The 21,694-nt window shown below is 53.6% G+C and overlaps 1 protein-coding gene across 3 annotated transcripts in view; it reads left to right on the top strand.

Annotated features, from left to right (window-relative positions):
• The window catches only part of HECTD3 (HECT domain E3 ubiquitin protein ligase 3), an 82,056-nt gene extending 60,817 nt beyond the window's left edge, over nt 1-21,239 (top strand). For all 3 annotated transcript variants that reach the window (XM_040334369.1, XM_040334368.1, XM_040334370.1), the window contains exons 13-22: nt 5,689-5,753; nt 8,003-8,106; nt 10,898-11,017; nt 11,489-11,578; nt 14,405-14,611; nt 15,513-15,642; nt 15,944-16,018; nt 18,620-18,701; nt 19,526-19,591; nt 21,106-21,239. In XM_040334369.1, the coding sequence (XP_040190303.1) occupies nt 5,689-5,753; nt 8,003-8,106; nt 10,898-11,017; nt 11,489-11,578; nt 14,405-14,611; nt 15,513-15,642; nt 15,944-16,018; nt 18,620-18,701; nt 19,526-19,591; nt 21,106-21,190 (1,024 nt within the window). In that variant the 3' untranslated portion in view covers nt 21,191-21,239. The remainder of the gene's footprint in view (nt 1-5,688; nt 5,754-8,002; nt 8,107-10,897; nt 11,018-11,488; nt 11,579-14,404; nt 14,612-15,512; nt 15,643-15,943; nt 16,019-18,619; nt 18,702-19,525; nt 19,592-21,105) is intronic.
• Nucleotides 21,240-21,694: the final 455 nt, after the last annotated feature.

Below are 21,694 nucleotides of genomic sequence, written 5' to 3'. Positions count from 1 at the left end.
CAGGGGGCTGTGCATTGGGGAGACTGTATGTCAGGGGGCTGTGTGGCGGGGAGACTGTATGTCAGGGGGCTGTGCATTGGGGAGACTGTATGTCAGGGGGCTGTGCATTGGGGAGACTGTGTGTCGGGGAGACTGTATGTCAGGGGGCTGTGCATTGGGGAGACTGTGTGTCGGGGAGACTGTATGTCAGGGGGCTGTGTGTCGGGTAGACTGTATGTCAGGGGGCTGTGCGGTGGGGAGACTGTATGTCAGGGGGCTGTGTGGTGGGGAGACTGTATGTCAGGGGACTCTGCGGCGGGGAGACTGTATGTCAGGGGGCTGTGCATTGGGGAGACTGTATGTCAGGGGGCTGTGCATTGGGGAGATTGTATGTCAGGGGGCTGTGCGGTGGGGAGACTGTATGTCAGGGGGCTGTGCGGTGGGGAGACTGTATGTCAGGGGGCTGTGCGGTGGGGAGACTGTATGTCAGGGGGCTGTGCATTGGGGAGATTGTATGTCAGGGGGCTGTGCATTGGGGAGACTGTATGTCAGGGGGCTGTGCATTGGGGAGACTGTATGTCAGGGGGCTGTGCATTGGGGAGATTGTATGTCAGGGGGCTGTGCGGTGGGGAGACTGTATGTCAGGGGGCTGTGCGGTGGGGAGACTGTATGTCAGGGGGCTGTGCGGTGGGGAGACTGTATGTCAGGGGGCTGTGCATTGGGGAGACTGTATGTCAGGGGGCTGTGCATTGGGGAGACTGTATGTCAGGGGGCTGTGCATTGGGGAGATTGTATGTCAGGGGGCTGTGCGGTGGGGAGACTGTATGTCGGGGGGCTGTGCGGCGGGGAGACTGTATGTCAGGGGGCTGTGCATTGGGGAGACTGTATGTCAGGGGACTCTGCGGCGGGGAGACTGTATGTCAGGGGGCTGTGCATTGGGGAGACTGTATGTCAGGGGGCTGTGCATTGGGGAGATTGTATGTCAGGGGGCTGTGCGGTGGGGAGACTGTATGTCAGGGGGCTGTGCATTGGGGAGATTGTATGTCAGGGGGCTGTGCGGTGGGGAGACTGTATGTCAGTGGGCTGGGGGGAGACCAGGGGGCTGTGCGGTGGGGAGACTGTATGTCAGGGGGCTGTGCGGTGGGGAGACTGTATGTCAGGGGGCTGTGCATTGGGGAGATTGTATGTCAGGGGGCTGTGCATTGGGGAGACTGTATGTCAGGGGGCTGTGCATTGGGGAGACTGTATGTCAGGGGGCTGTGCATTGGGGAGATTGTATGTCAGGGGGCTGTGCGGTGGGGAGACTGTATGTCAGGGGGCTGTGCGGTGGGGAGACTGTATGTCAGGGGGCTGTGCGGTGGGGAGACTGTATGTCAGGGGGCTGTGCATTGGGGAGACTGTATGTCAGGGGGCTGTGCATTGGGGAGACTGTATGTCAGGGGGCTGTGCATTGGGGAGATTGTATGTCAGGGGGCTGTGCGGTGGGGAGACTGTATGTCGGGGGGCTGTGCGGCGGGGAGACTGTATGTCAGGGGGCTGTGCATTGGGGAGACTGTATGTCAGGGGACTCTGCGGCGGGGAGACTGTATGTCAGGGGGCTGTGCATTGGGGAGACTGTATGTCAGGGGGCTGTGCATTGGGGAGATTGTATGTCAGGGGGCTGTGCGGTGGGGAGACTGTATGTCAGGGGGCTGTGCGGTGGGGAGACTGTATGTCAGGGGGCTGTGCGGTGGGGAGACTGTATGTCAGGGGGCTGTGCATTGGGGAGACTGTATGTCAGGGGGCTGTGCATTGGGGAGACTGTATGTCAGGGGGCTGTGCATTGGGGAGATTGTATGTCAGGGGGCTGTGCGGTGGGGAGACTGTATGTCAGGGGGCTGTGCGGTGGGGAGACTGTATGTCAGGGGGCTGTGCGGTGGGGAGACTGTATGTCAGGGGGCTGTGCGGTGGGGAGACTGTATGTCAGGGGGCTGTGCATTGGGGAGATTGTATGTCAGGGGGCTGTGCATTGGGGAGACTGTATGTCAGGGGGCTGTGCATTGGGGAGACTGTATGTCAGGGGGCTGTGCATTGGGAGATTGTATGTCAGGGGGCTGTGCGGTGGGGAGACTGTATGTCGGGGGGCTGTGCGGCGGGGAGACTGTATGTCAGGGGGCTGTGCGGCGGGGAGCCTGTATGTCAGGGGGCTGTGCATTGGGGAGACTGTATGTCAGGGGGCTGTGCATTGGGGAGACTGTATGTCAGGGGGCTGTGTGGCGGGGAGACTGTATGTCAGGGGGCTGTGCGGTGGGGAGACTGTATGTCAGGGGGCTGTGTATCGGGGAGACTGTATGTCAGGGGGCTGTGCGGTGGGGAGATTGTATGTCAGGGGGCTGTGCATTGGGGAGACTGTATGTCAGGGGGCTGTGCATTGGGGAGATTGTATGTCAGGGGGCTGTGCATTGGGGAGACTGTATGTCAGGGGGCTGTGCATTGGGGAGACTGTATGTCAGGGGGCTGTGCGGTGGGGAGACTGTATGTCAGGGGGCTGTGCATCAGGGAGACTGTATGTCAGGGGGCTGTGCGGTGGGGAGACTGTATGTCAGGGGGCTGTGCATCAGGGAGACTGTATGTCAGGGGGCTGTGCGGTGGGGAGACTGTATGTCAGGGGGCTGTGTGGCGGGGAGACTGTATGTCAGGGGGCTGTGCGGTGGGGAGACTGTATGTCAGGGGGCTGTGCGGTGGGGAGACTGTATGTCAGGGGGCTGTGCATTGGGGAGATTGTATGTCAGGGGGCTTTGCATTGGGGAGACTGTATGTCAGGGGGCTGTGCGGTGGGGAGACTGTATGTCAGGGGGCTGTGTGGTGGGGAGACTGTATGTCAGGGGGCTGTGTGGTGGGGAGACTGTATGTCAGGGGGCTGTGTGGCGGGGAGACTGTATGTCGGGGGGCTGTGTGGCGGGGAGACTGTATGTCGGGGGGGCTGTGCGGTGGGGAGACTGTATGTCAGGGGGCTGTGCATTGGGGAGACTGTATGTCAGGGGGCTGTGCAGTGGGGAGACTGTATGTCAGGGGGCTGTGCATCAGGGAGACTGTATGTCAGGGGGCTGTGCGGTGGGGAGACTGTATGTCACGGGGCTGTGCATCAGGGAGACTGTATGTCAGGGGGCTGTGCGGTGGGGAGACTGTATGTCAGGGGGCTGTGTGGTGGGAGACTGTATGTCAGGGGGCTGTGCGGTGGGGAGACTGTATGTCAGGGGGCTGTGTATCGGGGAGACTGTATGTCAGGGGGCTGTGCGGTGGGGAGACTGTATGTCAGGGGGCTGTGCATCAGGGAGACTGTATGTCAGGGGGCTGTGCGGTGGGGAGACTGTATGTCAGGGGGCTGTGCGGTGGGGAGACTGTATGTCAGGGGGCTGTGCATTGGGGAGATTGTATGTCAGGGGGCTGTGCGGTGGGGAGACTGTATGTCAGGGGGCTGTGCGGTGGGGAGACTGTATGTCAGGGGGCTGTGCATTGGGGAGATTGTATGTCAGGGGGCTTTGCATTGGGGAGACTGTATGTCAGGGGGCTGTGTGGTGGGGAGACTGTATGTCAGGGGGCTGTGTGGTGGGGAGACTGTATGTCAGGGGGCTGTGCGGTGGGGAGACTGTATGTCAGGGGGCTGTGCGGTGGGGAGACTGTATGTCAGGGGGCTGTGCGGTGGGGAGACTGTATGTCAGGGGGGCTGTGCATTGGGGAGATTGTATGTCAGGGGGCTGTGCGGTGGGGAGACTGTATGTCAGGGGGCTGTGTGGTGGGGAGATTGTATGTCAGGGGGCTGTGCGGTGGGGAGACTGTATGTCAGGGGGCTGTGCGGTGGGGAGACTGTATGTCAGGGGGCTGTGCGGTGGGGAGACTGTATGTCAGGGGGCTGTGCGGTGGGGAGACTGTATGTCAGGGGGCTGTGCGGTGGGGAGACTGTATGTCAGGGGGCTGTGCGGTGGGGAGACTGTATGTCAGGGGGCTGTGCGGTGGGGAGACTGTATGTCAGGGGGCTGTGTGGTGGGGAGACTGTATGTCAGGGGGCTGTGCGGTGGGGAGACTGTATGTCAGGGGGCTGTGCGGTGGGGAGACTGTATGTCAGGGGGCTGTGCGGTGGGGAGACTGTATGTCAGGGGGCTGTGTGGTGGGGAGACTGTATGTCAGGGGGCTGTGTGGTGGGGAGACTGTATGTCAGGGGGCTGTGTGGTGGGGAGACTGTATGTCAGGGGGCTGTGTGGTGGGGAGACTGTATGTCAGGGGGCTGTGTGGTGGGGAGACTGTATGTCAGGGGGCTGTGTGGTGGGGAGACTGTATGTCAGGGGGCTGTGTGGTGGGGAGACTGTATGTCAGGGGGCTGTGCATTGGGGAGACTGTATGTCAGGGGGCTGTGTGGTGGGGAGACTGTATGTCAGGGGGCTGTGTGGTGGGGAGACTGTATGTCAGGGGGCTGTGCATTGGGGAGACTGTATGTCAGGGGGCTGTGTGGTGGGGAGACTGTATGTCAGGGGGCTGTGTGTCGGGGAGACTGTATGTCAGGGGGCTGTGCGGTGGGGAGACTGTATGTCGGGGGGCTGTGCGGTGGGGAGACTGTATGTCGGGGGGCTGTGCGGTGGGGAGACTGTATGTCGGGGGGCTGTGTGGCGGGGAGACTGTATGTCGGGGGGATGTGCGGTGGGGAGACTGTATGTCGGGGGGCTGTGCGGTGGGGAGACTGTATGTCGGGGGGCTGTGCGGTGGGGAGACTGTATGTCAGGGGGCTGTGCGGTGGGGAGACTGTATGTCAGGGGGCTGTGCGGTGGGGAGCCTGTATGTCAGGGGGCTGTGTGGTGGGGAGACTGTATGTCGGGGGGCTGTGCGGTGGGGAGACTGTATGTCGGGGGGCTGTGCGGTGGGGAGACTGTATGTCGGGGGGCTGTGCGGTGGGGAGCCTGTATGTCAGGGGGCTGTGCGGTGGGGAGACTGTATGTCGGGGGGCTGTGCGGTGGGGAGCCTGTATGTCAGGGGGCTGTGTGGTGGGGAGACTGTATGTCGGGGGGCTGTGCGGTGGGGAGACTGTATGTCAGGGGGCTGTGCGGTGGGGAGCCTGTATGTCAGGGGGCTGTGTGGTGGGGAGACTGTATGTCGGGGGGCTGTGCGGTGGGGAGACTGTATGTCAGGGGGCTGTGTGGCGGGTAGACTGTATGTCAGGGGGCTGTGTATCGGGGAGACTGTATGTCAGGGGGCTGTGCGGTGGGGAGACTGTATGTCAGGGGGCTGTGTGGCGGGGGGGGGGGGGGCTGTGTGTCGGGGAGACTGTATGTCGGGGGGCTGTGCGGTGGGGAGACTGTATGTCAGGGGGCTGTGTGGCGGGGGGGGGGCTGTGCATTGGGGACTTTTTTTCAGGAAAATTGGTCCATTTTTTCACATTGATGATTTAATATAAAGCAGCAACACACACAGGATCTCAGACACTCCAATCATCATTCAGGGATTGTACGGCGGCGACACACACAGGATGATCGGCTGACCGACGGAAATAAAATCCCATCTTTATCCTGCGGGGCCCACAGACAATAAATGACTTCCGATTTCCCCTCATCCTGGATATTTCATCGATTTTCTGCTCTGTGCCGTCATCTCGCTGCTCATCACACAAAGCCCAGAATCTCCCGTCTCTCCCCGTCCTCTCCATACTCGGGTCTAATAATCGTGTTTTGTGATTGGCAGGTGGCCGGTGCGCTACGACCAATGGTGGGAATGTAAGTTCATCGCAGAGGGGATCATCGATCAAGGTACGAGTTCCCTATATTCTAATAATTGCAATCATTTGTGGTATGGAAGGGGGAGGGGCCAAAGAAATCAAAGTTCCAGGAAGTCTCCTGTATTATGTCTGCAGTCTCTGATCATCTCCTGTATCATGTCTGCAGTCTCTGATCATCTCCTGTACTATGTCTGCAGTCTCTGATCATCTCCTGTATTATGTCTGCAGTCTCTGATCATCTCCTGTATCATGTCTGCAGTCTCTGATCATCTCCTGTACTATGTCTGCAGTCTCTGATCATCTCCTGTACTATGTCTGCAGTCTCTGATCATCTCCTGTACTATGTCTGCAGTCTCTGATCATCTCCTGTATTATGTCTGCAGTCTCTGATCATCTCCTGTACTATGTCTGCAGTCTCTGATCATCTCCTGTATTATGTCTGCAGTCTCTGATCATCTCCTGTATTATGTCTGCAGTCTCTGATCATCTCCTGTACTATGTCTGCAGTCTCTGATCATCTCCTGTACTATGTCTGCAGTCTCTGATCATCTCCTGTATTATGTCTGCAGTCTCTGATCATCTCCTGTACTATGTCTGCAGTCTCTGACCATCTCCTGTACTATGTCTGCAGTCTCTGATCATCTCCTGTATTATGTCTGCAGTCTCTGACCGTCTCCTGTACTATGTCTGCAGTCTCTGATCATCTCCTGTATTATGTCTGCAGTCTCTGACCATCTCTTGTATTATGTCTGCAGTCTCTGATCATCTCCTGTATCATGTCTGCAGTCTCTGATCATCTCCTGTACTATGTCTGCAGTCTCTGACCGTCTCCTGTATTATGTCTGCAGTCTCTGACCATCTCGTGTACTATGTCTGCAGTCTCTGACCGTCTCCTGTACTATGTCTGCAGTCTCTGATCATCTCCTGTATTATGTCTGCAGTCTCTGATCATCTCCTGTACTATGTCTGCAGTCTCTGATCATCTCCTGTATTATGTCTGCAGTCTCTGATCATCTCCTGTATTATGTCTGCAGTCTCTGATCATCTCCTGTATTATGTCTGCAGTCTCTGATCATCTCCTGTACGATGTCTGCAGTCTCTGATCATCTCCTGTATTATGTCTGCAGTCTCTGATCATCTCCTGTATTATGTCTGCAGTCTCTGATCATCTCCTGTAATATGTCTGCAGTCTCTGATCATCTCCTGTACTATGTCTGCAGTCTCTGATCATCTCCTGTAATATGTCTGCAGTCTCTGATCATCTCCTGTATTATGTCTGCAGTCTCTGATCATCTCCTGTATTATGTCTGCAGTCTCTGATCATCTCCTGTAATATGTCTGCAGTCTCTGATCATCTCCTGTATTATGTCTGCAGTCTCTGATCATCTCCTGTAATATGTCTGCAGTCTCTGATCATCTCCTGTACTATGTCTGCAGTCTCTGATCATCTCCTGTACTATGTCTGCAGTCTCTGATCATCTCCTGTATTGTGTCTGCAGTCTCTGATCATCTCCTGTATTATGTCTGCAGTCTCTGACCATCTCCTGTACTATGTCTGCAGTCTCTGATCATCTCCTGTATTGTGTCTGCAGTCTCTGATCATCTCTTGTACTATGTCTGCAGTCTCTGATCACCTCCTGTATCATGTCTGCAGTCTCTGACCATCTCCTGTACTATGTCCGCAGTCTCTGATCATCTCCTGTACTATGTCTGCAGTCTCTGATCATCTCCTGTACTATGTCTGCAGTCTCTGATCATCTCCTGTATTATGTCTGCAGTCTCTGATCATCTCCTGTATTATGTCTGCAGTCTCTGATCATCTCCTGTATTATGTCTGCAGTCTCTGATCATCTCCTGTACGATGTCTGCAGTCTCTGATCATCTCCTGTATTATGTCTGCAGTCTCTGATCATCTCCTGTATTATGTCTGCAGTCTCTGATCATCTCCTGTACTATGTCTGCAGTCTCTGATCATCTCCTGTACTATGTCTGCAGTCTCTGATCATCTCCTGTATTATGTCTGCAGTCTCTGATCATCTCCTGTACTATGTCTGCAGTCTCTGATCATCTCCTGTACTATGTCTGCAGTCTCTGATCATCTCCTGTATCATGTCTGCAGTCTCTGATCATCTCCTGTATTATGTCTGCAGTCTCTGATCATCTCCTGTATTATGTCCGCAGTCTCTGATTAGTATCCGTTGGATGAACTCGATGCATTTGTGTTATTATTTGTATAAAACAATATCTGTTTCCTCTTTTTTACAATTGTGGTGATTCCAGGCGGAGGATTCCGGGACAGCCTGGCTGATATTTCTGAGGAGCTGTGCCCCAGTTCTGCCGACTCCCCTGTGCCGCTGCCTTTCTTTGTGCGCACATCAAACCAGGCAAGCCAATGTTGTTTTACAAAGTCTGTTTTATTATTAATATATAGCGCTGACATATACCACAGTGCAGTACAGAGATCACTGAGCCAATCACATCAGTCTCTGTACAGAGGAGCTTACACTCTAATGTCCCCTCCCCCCCCCCCCCACAGTCACATCAGTCTCTGTACAGAGGAGCTTACACTCTAATGTCCCCTCCCCCCACATCACATCAGTCTCTGTACAGAGGAGCTTACACTCTAATGTCCCCCCCCCCACATCACATCAGTCTCTGTACAGAGGAGCTTACACTCTAATGTCCCCTCCCCCCACACATCACATCAGTCTCTGTACAGAGGAGCTTACACTCTAATGTCCCCTCCCCCCACATCACATCAGTCTCTGTACAGAGGAGCTTACACTCTAATGTCCCCTCCCCCCACATCACATCAGTCTCTGTACAGAGGAGCTTACACTCTAATGTCCCCTCCCCCCACATCACATCAGTCTCTGTACAGAGGAGCTTACACTCTAATGTCCCCCCCCCCCACATCACATCAGTCTCTGTACAGAGGAGCTTACACTCTAATGTCCCCTCCCCCCCACATCACATCAGTCTCTGTACAGAGGAGCTTACACTCTAATGTCCCCTCCCCCACATCACATCAGTCTCTGTACAGAGGAGCTTACACTCTAATGTCCCCTCCCCCTCACAGTCACATCAGTCTCTGTACAGAGGAGCTCACACTCTAATGTCCCCTCCCCCACAGTCACATCAGTCTCTGTACAGAGGAGCTTACACTCTAATGTCCCCTCCCCCCACACATCACATCAGTCTCTGTACAGAGGAGCTTACACTCTAATGTCCCCTCCCCCCCCCCACATCACATCAGTCTCTGTACAGAGGAGCTTACACTCTAATGTCCCCTCCCCCCCACAGACACATCAGTCTCTGTACAGAGGAGCTTACACTCTAATGTCCCCTCCCCCCACATCACATCAGTCTCTGTACAGAGGAGCTTACACTCTAATGTCCCCTCCCCCCCCCACACATCAGTCTCTGTACAGAGGAGCTTACACTCTAATGTCCCCTCCCCCCCACAGTCACATCAGTCTCTGTACAGAGGAGCTTACACTCTAATGTCCCCTCCCCCCACATCACATCAGTCTCTATACAGAGGAGCTTACACTCTAATGTCCCCTCCCCCCCACATCACATCAGTCCCTGTACAGAGGAGCTTACACTCTAATGTCCCCCCCCCCCACACAGTCACATCAGTCTCTGTACAGAGGAGCTTACACTCTAATGTCCCCTCCCCCCACATCACATCAGTCTCTATACAGAGGAGCTTACACTCTAATGTCCCCTCCCCCCCACATCACATCAGTCCCTGTACAGAGGAGCTTACACTCTAATGTCCCCCCCCCCACACAGTCACATCAGTCTCTGTACAGAGGAGCTTACACTCTAATGTCCCCTCCCCCCACATCACATCAGTCTCTATACAGAGGAGCTTACACTCTAATGTCCCCTCCCCCCCACATCACATCAGTCCCTGTACAGAGGAGCTTACACTCTAATGTCCCCTCCCCCCACATCACATCAGTCTCTGTACAGAGGAGCTTACACTCTAATGTCCCCTCCCCCCCACACATCACATCAGTCTCTGTACAGAGGAGCTTACACTCTAATGTCCCCTCCCCCACACATCACATCAGTCTCTGTACAGAGGAGCTTACACTCTAATGTCCCCTCCCCCACAGTCACATCAGTCTCTGTACAGAGTAGCTTACACTCTAATGTCACCTCCCCCCCCCCCACAGTCACATCGGTCTCTGTACAGAGGAGCTTACACTCTAATGTCCCCTCCCCCCCACACATCACATCAGTCTCTGTACAGAGGAGCTTACACTCTAATGTCACCTCCCCCCCCCACAGTCACATCAGTCTCTGTACAGAGGAGCTTACACTCTAATGTCCCCTCCCCCCCACATCACATCAGTCTCTATACAGAGGAGCTTACACTCTAATGTCCCCTCCCCCCCACATCACATCACATCAGTCTCTATACAGAGGAGCTTACACTCTAATGTCCCCTCCCCCCACATCACATCAGTCTCTGTACAGAGGAGCTTACACTCTAATGTCACCTCCCCCCCCCACAGTCACATCAGTCTCTGTACAGAGGAGCTTACACTCTAATGTCCCCTCCCCCCACATCACATCAGTCTCTGTACAGAGGAGCTTACACTCTAATGTCCCCTCCCCCCCCACATCACATCAGTCTCTGTACAGAGGAGCTTACACTCTAATGTCCCCTCCCCCCCACATCACATCAGTCTCTGTACAGAGGAGCTTACACTCTAATGTCCCCTCCCCCCCACATCACATCAGTCTCTGTACAGAGGAGCTTACACTCTAATGTCCCCTCCCCCCACAGTCACATCAGTCTCTGTACAGAGGAGCTTACACTCTAATGTCCCTCCCCACATCACATCAGTCTCTGTACAGAGGAGCTTACACTCTAATGTCCCTCCCCACATCACATCAGTCTCTGTACAGAGGAGCTTACACTCTAATGTCCCCTCCCCCCACATCACATCAGTCTCTGTACAGAGGAGCTTACACTCTAATGTCCCCTCCCCCCCCACATCACATCAGTCTCTGTACAGAGGAGCTTACACTCTAATGTCCCCTCCCACCCACAGTCACATCAGTCTCTGTACAGAGGAGCTTACACTCTAATGTCCCCCCCCCCCCCCCCCCCGGCTCTGCCCCTCCCCCATGTGACTGTCCTGATAATTCTTCCAGGGTAACAGCACCGGAGAAGCTCGGGACATGTATGTGCCAAACCCGTCCTGCAGAGATCTGGCCAAGTACCAATGGATCGGGCAGCTGATGGGCGCGGCTCTCCGAGGGAAGGAGTTCCTGGTAAGTGACATTTATATTCCAACCAATGGGATCCCCTTGGCACAGGGAGGGGGAGGGGTGACTGTGGTGATTATTGTAGTAACTCCGACTACTACAATTCTTCTCCTTCTCCAGCCCCACAGCTACGGAATATGTCCAAGCTGAAACAATGTAACCACACCTAGAGTTCCCCTTTACCCCTTTGGCTTTATTAATTAGATATCAATGTATCACTTGATTGGTTTGTTCTCCATGTTTCTTTATATGAAGCTGAAATAAATTCATAACGTCATTTGCAACTTCCCCCTAAAAATGTTTATAGAAGGTGCGATTCTACTTCTGGCCACAAGAGGGCGCTGGTCTCCGTCCTTCATACACTGGGGGGGGGGATTCTGTCTTTGTAAATGACCCCTCCAGTATTTTGTATGGTTTCTATGTTGTCTCTTATCTCTCTGGACCCCCCCGGTGATCCTGACCTTTGTGTGCCCGCAGGTCCTGGCACTGCCCGGCTTTGTGTGGAAACAGCTGACCGGAGAGGAAGTCAGTTGGAGTAAAGATTTCCCGGCGGTGGATTCCCTGCTGGTGAGAAATATTCCCAAATATCTCCGACAATAATAATAATAATAATAGTCTCTGTATTTAGTCCTTTCATGGTCCGAGGCCAGCGATGCCGAGCCAGCCGCGTTCAACAAGAACTACAAGTAAAATGTATATAAATATTTCTGATTTTTAGAAAGCTCTTTTTATTACAATGAGAAGAGGAAGAACCGCTCAGATGATACCAAGGAACCTTCTCACTGAGTCCAAACCGTGGGTGCCGGCAATGCAACCATATGCAAAACTAGGACAGCCGCACTCCAAAAAACGTTCCTTTAATTAAAACTGGTCACAAAAATGACATGCCACAGCAAAAGGTAGACAGAAGCTGACGCGTTTCACACTGTATCTCGGTGCTTAATCATAGCTAATGATTGGAGTGCGCCTGTCCTAGTTTTCCTCTTTTTATTACAAGCTGACAAATTTACTAAATCATTTTTTTCGTTCCTTTTTTTTTTATACTGCGATTGTATCTCACAATTACATAGTTAGTCAGGTTGAAAAAAGACACAAGTCCATCCAGTTTTAACATATTTAAATAAATGAACACTGCCACCTTCAGGCAGTGACAGGGCGATGACACAAGACGGAGACCGAATATTTAACAGGAAGTGTCCTTCATGGCAGGATCACCAGGAATGATTTTATTGCAAAGTTAAAAAAAGATTAAAAACCATTTTGTCATTAAAATGTTGGTGCCACTGTGAAACTTTAACCTCTTGCCTACGGGGCACTTTCACCCCCTTCCTGCCCAGGCCATTTTTTAGTTTTCAGCGCTGTCACATTTTAATTGAAAATTGCGCGGTCATACAACGCTGTAGCAAAATGAAATCTTTGTCCTTTTTTCCCCGCAAATAGAGATTTCTTTTGGTGGTATTTCATCACCTCTGCGATTTTTATTTTCTGCGCTATAAACAAAAATAGAGCGACATATTTGAAAAAAAAAATTTGAAAATTACACTGGCAGTGAAGGGGTTAACCAATAGGGGGAGCTGTAGGGGTAAAGTGTTCCCTGTGTGTGATTCTTACTGTAGGGGGGCGGGGCTGGACGTGTGACATCACTGATCGTCGTTCCGTATGACAGACGATCACTGACAAGCCACAGAGAAGAACAGGGAATGTTTGTTTACACTCCCCGTTCTTCAGCTCCTGTGACCGATCACAGGACACCGGCGGTGATCGGGTCCCGCGGGCGCTGTCATGGAGCTTCGGACTGGGTCGCAAGTGCGCGGCCTGCTCTATTGAAAAGCCCGTGGCGTGCATAACACAACCCAAAAACCTCACCCGGTGGAGGAAAAAATGTGCACACACATAAAGAGTGATACACAAAAAACTGTGACGGGGGCATCGCCAAGTGGCCCTCCGAAAAGGGCCCAACCCTGACCCCCCGGGGCGTTGGGCTCCTGGCAGGGAAAAGAGTAATCTGCGGTCCATACAGCCGAAGCCACAAGGACCCCATTCCTCAGAGGGACTGCCGGAACAGAACCCTCCTCGGTGGGGCTGGGTTCCTAAAGGGGACGTACCTGGACGCCCTTGTGCCCAACTGTGCCGTTCTGACGACGTAAATCGCCGTGCGCCGGTCCTTAAGCGGTTAAAACATTTTGTTAATATTACAAACATGAGCAGGAAATGTATTAAAACAATGTATCAAATAAAAAAAGATCGTTAGTCTCCTAGTTATTATGAAGTTAACCAGTTCCCGCCCACCCACGGTCCAATTACTGGGTCAGGTTGGATCACCAGCTGATGGACACGCCCACAATGGACTCGGCCGATTTCGGGTATCGCGGGATTTCTATGCAATCACAAGATCACAGTGTAAACTCTTCATTCATAACGGCTGCACTTGGTATTGTGATTGGCCCACAACTATCACATGGTACCTGTGCCAACCACAGCACCCTGTACCATGTGATAGCTGTGTGCCAACCACAGCACCCTGTACCATGTGATAGCTGTGTGCCAACCACAGCACCCTGTACCATGTGATAGCTGTGTGCCAACCACAGCACCCTGTACCATGTGATAGCTGCGGGCCAATCACAGCACCCTGTACCATGTGATAGCTGTGGGCCAACCACAGCACCCTGTACCATGTGATAGCTGCAGGCCAATCACAGCACCCTGTACCATGTGATAGCGGTGGGCCAATCACAGCACACAATAGTAATCACAGCTGTTATGAATGAACTTTTGTGATTGTCACGGTAACAGCAAAGTGGAAAAAAAGTACAACGGGAAAGTCACGCGACTTTGCAGCGACTCTGACACAACGTTGACGCGTCTTGAAGCAATGTAAGGGGCGGTTCACACGCTGCAGCGCCAATTTTCATTGCGAATTCTTTGTGTTCTTGTGATTCTCCTGCAAATATTCGCTGAATTCGCATCGCACACAGATTTTTTCCGCAGCTTAGATCTGCAACGTGTCGATGTGAACGGCGCTCGTGGAAAATGGTTATTTAAATGACTTGCGAATTTGAGCGATCGCAACGGATGAAATTCACCATGGAAATCGCGGCCCTAATATTGAAGTCTCCCTAAACTCCCTCGAGTCGCAGCTCTTCAGGGAAGTGATGATGTGATTTGTGTTCAGCGTCGCACGACCGCGCAATTACCAGTAAAGCAGCGCAGTGCTGAATAGCAATGAATGGCCATGAAGGGGGGTAAACTCTTCTGGAGCTGAAGTGGTTAAAGCAGCTTTCTGGCCTGACGATTATTTAGTCACATGACTCGTCTCTTGTGTGTGATTTGATTGGTCGGAAGTATAACCAGGGGGTGTGGTCTCCCTCCGGGGGGGCGCTCTTTTTTTAGGTTAAACTCCTGGAGATGATGGAGCTGATGGATAAAGAGACGTTTGAGTTTAAGTTTGGGGCGGAGCTGACGTACACGACGGTCCTGAGCGATCAGCGAATGGTGGAGCTGGTCCTCGGGGGCGGGAACATATCCGTACATTACGAGGACCGGCTGGAGTTCATCAAGATGGTGCAGAAGGCGCGGCTGGAGGAGAGTAAAGAGCAGGTGGGCGGAGCCAAGGTGTATCCAATCCTTTATGGGGAAACATTGTATCTTGTGATATCTCTACTCTTGTCTCTTTTTATGGACTCCGGGGGGAAGGGCGATTTATTCTGCGACACTTCATGTCCGCTCCTTCTGTGCGGAGGGGAAAACAACGAACGTTATTAGGCTGTTTTCTCTCCAGGTTGAATGTTATTCATTCATAAAGAATGGAGTGAATCAGGAAAATGCCACATTATGTCCACTAGATGGAGATGACGATTGTAGGAAATACATTGTGATATTTCCCTGATTGGCTCTGTTCTGTATGAATGAATAACATTCGACGGCCCAATAATATCGGATTGTTTCTCCATTCACAAAGAATGAAATATTTATAAATACACCCAAGAGGCGGGACTTCCTGTATAAGGGTGACCACGCCCTCTTTCTATAGCCTGTATGTGGCGGCAGCATTGTCTCCTGAAGTCACTCTGACAGCGTCCTCCCCCCCCCGCGTGTCTCGCCCCCCCCGTGTCACCTCCCCATGTTTTGCCCCCCCTGTGTCTCGTCCCCCTTTGTCTCGCCCCCCCCCCCCCATGTCTCGCCCCCCCGCGTCTCACCTCCCCATGTTTTGCCCCCCCTGTGTCTCGTCCCCCTTTGTCTCGCCCCCCCCCCCATGTCTCGCCCCCCCGCGTCTCACCTCCCCATGTCTTGCCCCCCCTGTGTCCCGTCCCCCATGTCTCCCCCCCCCCATGTCTCGCCCCCCCCCTTCATCTCGCCCCCCCCCCCATGTCTCGCCCCCCCCCATGTCTCGCCCCCCCCCCCCATGTCTCGCCCCCCCCCATGTCTCGCCTCCCCCCCATGTCTCGCCCCCCCCCCCCATGTCTCGCCTCCCGTCTGACATTTTTCTTCCCTTTCTCAGGTAGAAGCCATTCAGGCCGGACTGCTGAAGGTGGTTCCTCAGGCTGTGTTGGACCTCCTTACCTGGCAGGAGCTGGAGAAAAGGGTCTGCGGGGACCCCGAGATCTCTGTGGAGGCCCTGAAAAAACTGAGTAAGTATGCGGGGGGAGGGGATCCTGTAATCATGTGACATCTTCATCCAACCACGTGAGAAACCCTGCCCCCCGAGGAACCCCAGCCCCCCGAGGAACCCTGTCCCCAAGGAACCCCGCCCCCTGTGGAGCCCCGCCCAAGGAGCCCCGTCCCCCAAGGAACCCCGTCCCCCGAGGAGCCCCGTCCCCCGAGGAGCCCCGTCCCCCGTGGAGCCCCGCCCCCCAAGGAACCCCCGCCCCCGAGGAGCCTGGCCCCCTGCTCATCACTTCTCACCCCATTGTGTCTCTTCTGTCTCTTCAGCCAGGTTTGAGGATTTGGGGGCCACAGACATCCGAGTTCAATATTTCTGGGAGGCTCTGAACAGCTTCACAAATGGTAAGCGGATCTTTATCAGGTCTGTAGAGTGAAAATGATGATCATTATCTTTCCAGAAGTCGGTACACCCCCCTTCCAAAGAATGGAGCCCAGATATTTCCAGGGAAGGGTAGTGAGGGGTTCCCTGGGACCTCCTACCTGATGGGGTCTCCATTGTTTGGGGGGCCCGAGAATGTCCCTACATTATTGGGATCATACCAGAGGCTCTGAACCCGAACCATGGAAGTGCCATCAGGTCGGAGGTCAATCGGCCAAAACTCCAGCAAACCCCCGAAGAGGAACCCGGGTCACAAATGACATCGTAGACTCCTCTAACCTTGTGGTAACCGTTTGGTGAAGACCCCCCTTTTCTGTTCCACAATGACTGTGCCCCCCGCGCCCCCCCCGTGTACAAAGCCAGCAACATAACGACACGGTGTGACCAGTCTGGGGTGGAGGAACTCGAGTGTCCTGCACAGAGTCCTGACCTCATCCCTACTGATCACCTTTACAATGGATTGGTCTGGTTTAGAACCAGATCTTCTCATCCAACAATAGTAGCTGAGCTCACAAATGGGCGCCATTTCCACCAGACACCCTCCAAGATCTTGGAATAGGGCGTGTCCTCAGACTGGAATAGGGCGTGTCCTCAGACTGGAGTAGGGCGTGTCCTCAGACTGGAATAGGGCGTGTCCTCAGACTGGAATAGGGTGTGTCCTCAGACTGGAGTAGGGCATGTCCTCAGACTGGAGTAGGGCGTGTCCTCAGACTGGAATAGGGCGTGTCCTCAGACTGGAATAGGGTGTGTCCTCAGACTGGGATAGGGCGTGTCCTCAGACTGGAATAGGGTGTGTCCTCAGACTGGGATAGGGCGTGTCCTCAGACTGGAATAGGGCGTGTCCTCAGACTGGAATAGGGTGTGTCCTCAGACTGGGATAGGGCGTGTCCTCAGACTGGAATAGGGTGTGTCCTCAGACTGGAATAGGGTGTGTCCTCAGACTGGAATAGGGTGTGTCCTCAGACTGGAATAGGGCGTGTCCTCAGACTGGAATAGGGTGTGTCCTCAGACTGGAATAGGGTGTGTCCTCAGACTGGAATAGGGTGTGTCCTCAGACTGGAATAGGGTGTGTCCTCAGACTGGAATAGGGTGTGTCCTCAGACTGGAATAGGGCGTGTCCTCAGACTGGAATAGGGCGTGTCCTCAGACTGGAATTGGGCGTGTCCTCTGACTGAAATTGGGCGTGTCCTCCAACTGGAATAGGGCATGTCCTCCGACTGGAATAGGGCGTGTCCTCCGACTGGAATAGGGTGTGTCCTCAGACTGGAGTAGGGCGTGTCCTCGGACTGGAGTAGGGCGTGTCCTCCGGCTGGAGTAGGGCGTGTCCTCCGGCTGGAATATGGCGTGTCCTCAGACTGGAATTGGGCGTGTCCTCAGACTGGAATTGGGCGTGTCCTCAGACTGGAATTGGGCGTGTCCTTAGACTGGAATTAGGCGTGTCCCCGGACTGGAATTGGGCGTGTCCCCGGACTGGGATTGGGCGCGTCCCCGGACTGGAGTAGGGTGTGTCCTCGGACTGGAGTAGGGCGTGTCCTCAGACTGGAGCAGGGCGTGTCCTCGGACTGGAGTAGGGCGTGTCCTCGGACTGGAGTAGGGCGTGTCCTCGGACTGGAGTAGGGCGTGTCCTCGGACTGGAGTAGGGCGTGTCCTCGGACTGGAATTGGGTGTGTCCTCGGACTGGAATTGGGTGTGTCCTCGGACTGGAATGGGGCGTGTCCTCTGACTGGAAATGGGCGTGTCCTCGGACTGGAGTAGGGCGTGTCCTCAGACTGGAATTGGGCGTGTCCTCAGACTGGAATTGGGCGTGTCCTCAGACTGGAATTAGGCGTGCCCCCAGGCTGGAATAGGGCGTGCCCCCAGACTGGAATGGGGCGTGTCCTCAGACTGGAATAGGGCGTGTCCTCGGACTGGAGTAGGGCGTGTCCTCGGACTGGAGTAGGGCGTGTCCTCGGACTGGAATAGGGCGTGCCCCCAGGCTGGAATAGGGCGTGCCCCCAGACTGGAATGGGGCGTGTCCTCAGACTGGAATAGGGCGTGTCCTCGGACTGGAGTAGGGCGTGTCCTCGGACTGGAGTAGGGCGTGTCCTCGGACTGGAATAGGGCGTGCCCCCAGGCTGGAATAGGGCGTGCCCCCAGACTGGAATGGGGCGTGTCCTCAGACTGGAATAGGGCGTGTCCTCAGACTGGGGTTGGGCGTGTCCTCAGCCTGGAATTGGGCGTGCCCTCAAGCTGGAATAGGGCGTGTCCTCGGGCTGGAGAAGGGCGTGTCCCCAGACTGGAATAGGGCGTGTCCTCAGACTGGAGTAGGGCGTGTCCCCAGACTGGCATTGGGCGTGTCCCCAGGCTGGCGTAGGGCGTGTCCTCGGACTGGAGTAGGGCGTGTCCTCGGACTGGAGTAGGGTGTGCCCTCGGACTGGAATAGGGCGTGTCATCAGGCTGGAATAGGGCGTGCCCCCAGGCTGGAATAGGGCGTGTCCTCAGACGTTTGGCTGTAGCGGGTACATTAGATTGGGATCTTTATTTTGAATATTTTTGTCCCTCACTAATGAAACTTTCTCCCGCAGAGGATCGCAGCCGCTTCCTGAGGTTTGTGACTGGGCGGAGTCGTCTTCCGGCTCCCATCTACATATATCCAGATAAGTCGGGGTGAGTCGGGGATCCCCTGGAAATATTAGTGTGACCTCTGACCCCAATTCACCAACATGTCTGAGGGGCGGAGTGATGGATTGAGAGGGTTGTGCTGCCACCTGGTGCATTATGGGAAAAGGAGAGCTGAGGATCTGATTGGTTGCTGCAGGATAGAGCTGATAATGGCTCCGCCCTGGTGACCTGCGTCTGATCTCTGTCTATGGACGATCGAAGCTGAGAGGTCTGCCTGGTATGGATCAAACTACCAATCATGAGGACCCTCTACAGAGGCTCCGCCCTGATTTGGGTGGGATTAAGGAGAAGTGAGTTGTAATTGGTCGCATTCAACTGAAGACGCTTCAAAGCTTCTCGCAGCCACTTCTACGATTGTAATGAGGAAGAGCCCCAACATTTATATTCAGAGATTCAAGATACTGACTGAGTCTTGAATCCTGACCTGTACAATTTGGGGTGTGGCGGTCCCTCTGTGGGTGGAAATTTTGTTACAGAACACGTCCAGTTGAATGTCGCAGACGACGTACCTCCAGATATTCCGTGTGATCGGATTGCTGAGAACCTCCCCCTCCCCCCTTATTTCTCATTATTGATCCTCCATCGCCGGATAATGAGGGGGGATGGGCGGGTTGAAGGCAGATATTGCACAGAATACAGAAGAAAGGTCACCGGAAGTTTCCTTCTCTCCATTGAAAGTCTATGAAAGCCCCCCAAAAAAATATTTCAACATTTCCCGTCTCCTTCTTTCTGATAAACGGCCATTTTCTCCCGCTAGCCCCGCCCCCTATTTCCCACGTGATGAAAACTTTGTTTCTTTTATTTCACAGATCCACAGATTCGCTCCCCGAGTCTTCCACGTGTTCCAGCACCTTGTACCTTCCCAACTACCCCAGGTGAGTCCCCCCGATCCCCGCGCTCCCGAGAGACGTAATCCGCCCCAAACTATCCATCCATTGTGGACGTTTGCCCCTCCCCGCCCCCCACCTCTAGGGACACATGGAGGCTGCAGGACCGGTCTGAAAGTGCAGCGCCTCTTGTGCATGCGCAGTGGGGATCCAAAGATCTTCCCCGGGTGATGACGGCGCTCGGCTCCTGGGCTGGGAGGGTCTCATCTGAGCGATTTGGAATTTGCTAAAATTGCAGAAAAATGCGCAACTTGCGTTTGGTTACCGTTCATTCTAATGGTCGATACACAACATCCGTTTTCTGCCCACCGGCGAGCCAATGAAACGATCCAACAGACCATAGAGGGGAAGAATGACCAGATTGTCTCTCATCACCTCTATGATCTAGGACAGGGATATGCAATTAGCGGACCTCCAGCTGTTGCAAAACTACAAGTCCCATCATGCCTCTGCCTCTGGGTGTCATGCTTGTGGCTGTCAGTCTTGCTATGCCTCATGGCAATTGTAGTTCTGCAACAGCTGGAGGTCCGCTAATTGCATACCCCTGATCTAGGAGGACCGGAGCGATGCCATGATGTCACTTCCTGTCTAGAGCCAAAATACATTTTTTTTTTTTTTTGTTAGTTTTCTTTTTAAGCAAAAGATCGATTTATTTTTTAATCTTTTGCTTTTCAAGGTCGATGAGAGATTTGGGGTCTTACAGATCTTCCCATAAAGAGGACCTGTCATCCTTATTTCTGTCACAAGGGATGTTTACATTCATTGGAATAGGAATAAAAGTGATAAAATAAATAATCAATGAGACGGTGAAAAAGAAAGTAAATCTGGTAACCTGTGGAAAAAAAAAGTAAAGCGTCGCCTATGGAGAGTTTTAATTATGGCGAAAAACTACGATACTTAATACTCTCCATCGGCGACGCTTTAAACATTTTTACGTGTGACTTGTTGGGTGTCTCTGTACTCGGCGGAACATCATCTTTTATATTTTACCAAAAAAATTGGGTTATATAGTGTTTTTTTTTTCTAAAAAAGGGTTTTAAAAACCACTGCGAAAATACCACGTGATAAAAAAAATCGCGATTGCCATTTTATTCTTTAGGGCCTCTGCTAAAATATATAATGTTTGGGGGTTCCGAGTAATTTTCTAGAAATACTGATTTTTAGAAAAAAAGTGTCAGAAAAGGCCGAGAGACCGAAGCAAACGTGTTCTTATAATGTTGGCCACTAGATGGAGCCGACATTCCAAGTAAAAAAAAGTCTCTCATTCCTATGATCATCGGCTCCCTCTAGTGGCCATGATGTGGTATTTTCCTGATTTGCTCTATTCATTTAATCTCTGCAGAGATTATATCTTAATAACCTTCGATTTTCCACTCCTTCGCACACGAAGATTCGCAGAAAAGAGCGGCAATTTTTGTTATAAACAAATGGGGTCAGGAACTGAGTGACAGAAAGGGGTGTTGTGTCTTCATGTCATGTGACTTGTATTTTGTGTCTTTCAGCGCCAAGATCTGCGAGGAGAAGCTGCGTTACGCCGCGTACAACTGTGTGGCTATCGATACGGATATGAGTCCGTGGGAGGAGTGAGGGGCGGAGACGAGTCTGTGGGAGGGGTAAGGGGCAGGGAGGATACTGTGGGAGGAGTGAGGGGTGGAGACGAGTCTGTGGGAGGGGTAAGGGGCAGGGAGGATACTGTGGGAGGAGTGAGGGGTGGAGACGAGTCTGTGGGAGGGGTGAGGGACGGGAGGATACTGTGGGAGGTGTGAGGGGTCGAGACAGACGAAAATGTGGGAGGGGTAAGGGACGGAGAGGATACTGTGGGAGGGGTGAGGGGTGGAGACGAGTCTGTGGGAGGAGTGAGGGGTGGAGACGAGTCTGTGGGAGGGGTGAGGGGTGGAGACGAGTCTGTGGGAGGGGTGAGGGGCGGAGAGGATCCTGTGGGAGAAGTGAGGGGTGGAGACGAGTCTGTGGGAGGGGTGAGGGGCGGAGAGGATCCTGTGGGAGAAGTGAGGGGTGGAGGAGAGTCTGTGGGAGGGGGGGGGGGGGGGGGGAGAGGATACTGTGGGAGGAGTGGAGACGAGTCTGTGGGGG

This window comes from Rana temporaria (assembly GCF_905171775.1).
Source record: "Rana temporaria chromosome 7 unlocalized genomic scaffold, aRanTem1.1 chr7c, whole genome shotgun sequence".
NCBI classification, from domain to species: domain Eukaryota; kingdom Metazoa; phylum Chordata; class Amphibia; order Anura; family Ranidae; genus Rana; species Rana temporaria.
This window is presented reverse-complemented; position numbering and strand designations above follow the sequence as displayed.